Source organism: Mytilus trossulus, chromosome 8, assembly GCF_036588685.1.
Source record: "Mytilus trossulus isolate FHL-02 chromosome 8, PNRI_Mtr1.1.1.hap1, whole genome shotgun sequence".
Taxonomy (NCBI): Eukaryota; Metazoa; Mollusca; class Bivalvia; order Mytilida; family Mytilidae; genus Mytilus; species Mytilus trossulus.
The window spans coordinates 12,666,637-12,673,359 of record NC_086380.1 but is presented as its reverse complement, the minus strand read 5'-3'; the positions used below and the strand labels follow the sequence as shown (position 1 = coordinate 12,673,359).

Genomic DNA, 6,723 nt, shown 5'->3' with positions numbered 1-6,723 from the left:
GATATACAGCTGTAAGATTTTCTTTCTTTTCTACTAATTCTGTATGTTGTTTAAGAATTGCGAAAATATGTCAGACAAATTTGGAAAGACCTTTTTGAAAATATTATGACTCTTTCCATCATTTACACTTTTTACTTTAAAGATTAAATTTTAACTAATAAGTTTAAGAACTGTGCATGTTAACTTGCAACAAATAATATTTCAAAGATAGGTTTAGATAACATGAACTAAATCAAATTCAAAAGGTTCGTTGAATTGTAAACTTTTGAACTTTGAAGATCAATTGAATGTTGTTATATTTTTACTACATCATGTTTTTTTTATTTTAATAACACAGGTGTTTTAATACACCGGAACTTTATTCGGTTTTAAATTTATACTATTGACAAACTATTTTTGTTTAGATTAGTGTTAACGTCTTAAGTGTTCAAGAAAAGTGTTAGGAACTGGAATTTGTCTTTGTACAAAAGTATGGTACTGTATTTAGCAACCTTGATTTTGTTTGCACTGAGCGGAACAGCGGTGAAAACTAATCTCTCAGGTAATGAGTGGAAAAGGGATATATCGTGAAGGAAACAAAAGTTCTAAGGTGTATTTTTGTATTGCATAAGCCACATTCATGTATAAAGTAACAACAACAAAAGAAATGACGCTACAATTAAAGTTCCTTACCGACGTCCGCAGAACGTCACGCTAAAGTTCGTGGGTTTCTCAACATTCTCCGGGGCCGCAGAAAGTGTCTCAAATATACTGAATAAATTAAATGAATTGTTCTAGAACTGAATGAACTTTTACAAATAAATGAAATGAAATATTTCCTTTAAAATTAATGTCTCATATAAATTAAATAATTTAAATTTACTGTCACTTCACTTGAATATAATTGAAAAAAGTCACTTTAAACACTCTCTGATTTTCTCTACGGCATCTGTCTTGGCTCTTCGCTGATATCTATGCGTCTGTGTAGTAATTGAGTCGGATTCACAAATCTTCAAAGGATATAACTTGACAATTGGTCTGTTTAGTTTAGAGTTAGATGTTCGGACCGTCGCAGATCGCACAAGGTTATCGTTTCCGTAGGTAAGTTCTTCAATTACACCGAGTTTCCACGTCGTACGTGGAGAATTATCATCATATATCTGGACTACATCTCCTTGTTTTACACTTTGATTGTTATTTCCAGACACTCGGTGAAATTCACGTAAGGAGGTCAAATACTCGTGTTTCCATCTTGCTAAAAATTGTTCAATTAGACGGAATCTCCTTTTCGCTTGATCATTCATAGTTTCGTGATTGGTTGTTAAATCGGCACTATAACTGTCTGTTTCATCTGTATATAACGGATACGGGAAAGATTTAATTTGTCTTTCATACAATAGATGCGACGGGGTAAGCGGCTCTGGATCGGCAATGTCCGACGATATATAGGTAAGCGGTCTATTGTTAAGGTTAGCTTCAATTTCCACCACTAATGTCTGTAACAGAGGTAAATCTATACATGCGCGTCCAATAATCTTTTTAGACATTTTTTAGTTAGTCCAACCAGTCTTTCCCAAAATCCGCCGTACCATGGGGCACGTTTTGGTATGAATTTCCATGTGGTTCCAAATTCTGCGTTTGATTTTTCCTTATTCTGAGGCGTTATTCCTAATGACTCGATTTTCCAGAAGTTTTCTAAATCATATTCCTCTTCTTTGTGTCTAATTCAAATGTTCATCATTGAAGTAGTTACTTCTGTTGATTTCTGTGTCGGGCCGGATAGCAAATACCCTATTCTTGACTTGACTGCAGTTGGACCGTTGCCTCGTATTATCTGATCTTCAATGAAATCCCAATCATGGTCAGCGCCTATCAATAAATTTAATGAGAAAAACGTCATGTCCTGAAAGCGGGTGTGCCAGTTTTAATCCGCGCAAGTATGGTAAGTTACATGTAGTTGTCTCGGTAGTATGTATCCGTATCGGTGAAGCTATTTCAGGAACAATGAGTATATTCAGCTGAATACGGCTTCCGTCTTCCGTGAGTACAAATATGTCAGCGGTTTTCAAACGGCGTACTGATCCGTTACCTCCTCCAAATCCAGAAATTGATATGGCTTCTGTTCTGTTTTGTTTTAGTTCTAGTTGCTCCGCTAGACTTTTTGTAATAAATGAGCGCTGAGCCCCTTCGTCGAATAGTATGTTTGCATCCATACTGATTTGCGCGTTTGAGTGCACCATAGCTATCGCAGTCTTGAGAAGTACTTGTGAATATGTAGTACAGTGCATTGTTGATGCGGTTTCGGCTATATCTTGCTTATCTGATGAAGCGGGTTTATTATCTTTATTGTTATGATTCGAAATACTGTTGCTAGAAAACGAAGACTGACTCTTATTTAAACAAATATTGGTATGATGTTTTCGTCCACATTGTTTACAAGTTCCTTTAGACTTACAATCTGTAACTCGGTGGTTGCCAAGACAATTAAAACAAGCTTTCTTTTGTTTAAGGATTTCTAGACGGGCTTTTTGGTCAACAATTTTCATACATGTATTAGGGCTATGAGACTCACCGCAATAAATACATGGTTTCCGCGTGTGAACGGCTACCTCAATTCTCGGTTGCTTTCTGTTATTGTTATTGTTGTAATTCTTTGTGTCAGTTTTAGCAAGGTATACTGTGCTATGCAATGTTTCATCTGATTCTAAATTAACTCTTTGTCCGGCTTCTAATATACTTATCTCATTGAATAAGCATTGTATGAGTTCATCAAGCGACCACTGTATTGAACCATGTTCAAGGGTAATATTCTCCTTAATTCTACTTGGTAATTTGTTGAGCATAATAGGTATAAGTAATGCACCATATGATTCCTGACTTTGACCTAGTGATTCTAGTCCTCTTATGAGCGTTTCTGACTTATCATAAAATCTGCGGCATGACTGTACTGTACTATCGGGTGCGGGTAGAGCTAACAAAGTCTGCATGTACGTGTGCGTGATTTTTTGAGTCTGTCCAAATCGCTGGTGTAACAAATCTATTGCTTTACTGTAGTTTAAATTTGTAAGCGTAAAACCCGAAACTGTAGTCAAAGCCTCGTTTTGAAGTAGTGTTTTCAAATAGTTGAATTTCTGGGCGTCTGTAAATGAGGGATTACTATGAATTGCTGTGTCGTAAGATTCCCAGAATATTGCCAATTTAGAATGTTGCCGTCGAATTTAGAAAGTTCTAACTTTGGTAATTTGTGAAATTGGTTGTTGCTGTTTGACATATGAGGAGCGTACATGAGTTGTGAATTGAACGATGCTGTTTGGTTTCTATTGACATCAAAGCTCTGAGCTAAGGGGTTAAGTGAACTATCTGTTACTGGGAGTGAATAGCTTCGGGCGGTTGGTTCTAAAAATTTACGCATTTTGCGTATTTTTGTCTCTAAAGTTATAGAATACTCATCTGAATCAGAAATTTCCGCTTCAAGTTCCTCTTCCGATAATTCACTAATAATTTGATTGTTCAAGTCTGACAAAAATCTTTGCTTATCAATGATCAAATCCAAAATGGTTGAAAGTTCATCTCTGTCGAACTCTTCGATTGATTTCACATCGTCAAATCTCCGCCAAAGCCTTGTGAGAGCGCTCCTGTGTCCCGAACGTGTTCCTTTTAACTTTGTTGACATTTTCCAGCAGTCACGGCACCATAATATCGTGAAGGAAACAAAAGTTCTAAGGTGTATATTTGTATTGCATAAGCCACATTCATGTATAAAGTAACAACAACAAAGGAAATGACGTTACAACTAAAGTTCCTTACCGACGTCCGCAGGACGTCACGCTAATGTTCGTGGGTTTCTCAACAGGATAATACCAAATCGTACGGGTGGGAAAGCTATTAGAATTAATCCTTAAGCTTATAATAGTACTGTGGTGAGAACTCTCTATATACGCGCGTCAGGCAAACGTAATGAGTTTTTAACAACCACAGGGTCAGTCTTACTGATAGAGAAAGTTCCGCACCGAATGAATCACCAAAAATAGTTGAATTATGAATGATAGAATTATATGAATAAATTCACTGTATGCAAAACAATTTGCATTGTTGGAAAAAATTCAGAAATGTCTACCACTACGAAAGAGAGCCTTAGATTTTTTTGGCATTTGGAATTACACATGGTTCCTCCCCTCTTCATTTTTGTATTCTATTTTTACCTTAAATTGCGTTTAAACATGATGAATACTTTGTAAATAACGTGCATTTAAATACTGGGGATATTCTCTGGAAAGCCGTAGAAGATATAAAAAATGTTTCCTTATCAATCATGCATTTTAAAGAAGAGAGATCATTTTGTCTATTTGACTATAGTTTCACAATTTTATGACATTATTTTCGATCTTTGAATTTGTCCTCCGAAATTTGTAGTAGCATTTGTTGCTGTGTCTATAAATAAAACCTAAATAACTAAGCTTTGTTGTTGGACCTTCTGATTTTTCATGAGCAATTGGTACTCCAGGACGACAACATACTCTATCAAAACTATTCTTCAGATTTTTACAGTCCTCGCTGTTGCTTTTACTGGCAAAAAAAAATCATCCATATAATGATCAAGATTATTTGAATTGGACTCATTAATGACAGCCCATTGAATAAAAGTTAAAAATGTTTCGAATAAGCAATTTGATTCTGAGTACCAAAAAGGCAATGATTTATCTATGAAATGTTATTCATTAAGTTTAAACCCTAATAGATCAAGTCCCCTGAATAAATTTTTAACAATCTGAAGGCGGATGTTATGTCCTTTTTTTCTAATTTCAACATTTCAACCCAACCTTTTAATCATAACAATAGAATTGACAAAAGACGAATACCATACTATAGTAAACGTATTACCCTCCGGTTCCCCATTAGCTATGACGATGTATCATAAAATGCCATCAATGGAAGACCAAGATCTTGTAGGATTGTTTGCCATTCTTAATCTTAATTTCCGGTCATAACAATAAATCTTCTTAAAAGACACTTGGGTCCCCCTAATGATTGAGCAGTCAATTCACTAGCTAAACTTGGAAAACGTTGAATTAATATTTTCATACAATTTATAAATGCATCAGTCCATGTCTCAATGCTGATTTTGTTTGATGTGATTTCAAATGAACCGGCTGTATTATCATTACTTATAAAATTTTGAGGTCTGTCAATTTAAAACAAATTGATGGAGAAGTAATGACAAATCGATAAATTCTGATTGATTGGGTATAAGCATAGGATCATTATTTATCTCACCATTTCAATTAAGCATTGGCAAATGAGCTGGTATTTCAGCTTGCGCAAATGGCACTTGTACGTTCAGTGCTGGTGTTACGGAATCTTAAAAGGCAGGTTGTCTTTCAATTGGCACCGGAGCCTGGATTTGTAGAGAAAGTAGTGCTTGTACTTCACCAACAAATGACCTCATATCTTGAATTTCTAGTGCAGCAACTACACGGTTTCTCCATCCGCGTCGTCTCTCTGGTGGTTGCCTTAAAATCGGGCACTCGTGTGCGCCAATTCCTATTTCTTCGTATAAACAAAACATGTTAAAAATTGAAGTACATGTACTTACTAACATCACATAATAAGTATTTTGTCTCTTGATTTTTTTTTATAACAGTTTTTAAATGCATCGACTTCAGTATTCATTTTTATTCATATCTAAAAACTGAATCATTTAAGCTCAAACTAATAAATCAATTCCTGAAATTGTCTCTTTTCTAAATTATTTCTTACCGGTACAGGTTTATCAGGAGTTTTCTGTTGTGACATTTCAAATATATAAATTATTTATAGTAAACTTAACCTGTAAACATGCACCTACCTGTCTCTACAAATTAAAGCAGGTACACTTTAATATTTTGCATCAAGAATAAAATAAAATGTGAAATTGTACATATTTAGGTAATGCTTGTACTATTAAAAATTATACATTTAAAATTTTCCAATACCCCGTGGCCCAGACGCATATTAAATTTGACGCAGTAATAAGTTAAATTAATTATTACAAAAAAAAACATAAATGAAATCTTTATATCCGAATTAAATTCAAAATATGAATTCTTAAATAAACTAATTAAAACTAACTTAACTTGATAGTGTATGTAGATTTTTTTTTGTTATGACGTCCTCTTCATTCGGTTTTCAAGGTAAAAGTGACCGTTAAGTTGCACGAACTTTTACTACTCGACTATCACATGCTCAAATTGGCAAACTAAGAGCAAAGGACGACTCGATTTGTCGAGTCTCAATACATGGTTATGTCATTTCAATAAATGAATTTAATTTTCATTTAATGATAATCTATTATAACAAAGAAGATAGGGTTTCATTGACAGTGAGACAACTGCCTACAAAATAACAATAATACAGAAATTAACAAATATAGGTCACGGTTGCGCGCAATTTTTTTCCTTCATCATTTTAGTTTTCTCTTATGAATAATATATAATGTAATTGGCAACCATATATAGTCTGTAAAATATGAAATACATAAAAAACAACAACATTTAAGTTACCATTTCCAGTCAAACGTATGAAGATAAATTTGTAAATAGTTGTCGGGTTTGTCGGTTGTTTGATTTTTTTAGGTCGCTAATAAAGACAAGACTGAGGCTCAGCGTACTTATGTTTTCTACTTTCAGAATGTTTGTATAGTGTCTATCTGGATTGTTAGAAATACTATGAAATTGTCATTCTCCTTTATTTATTGCATGAGTTGTT

The 6,723-nt window shown here is 34.3% G+C and overlaps 1 protein-coding gene across 1 annotated transcript; it reads right to left on the bottom strand.

The window, feature by feature from the left end:
• Positions 1 to 893: 893 nt before the first annotated feature.
• On the bottom strand, positions 894 to 1,526 carry LOC134727349 (uncharacterized). The gene has a single exon (XM_063591727.1). It carries the CDS (start codon positions 1,524 to 1,526, stop codon positions 894 to 896), a length of 633 nt encoding a protein of 210 aa, XP_063447797.1.
• Between the last annotated feature and the right edge of the window lie 5,197 nt (positions 1,527 to 6,723).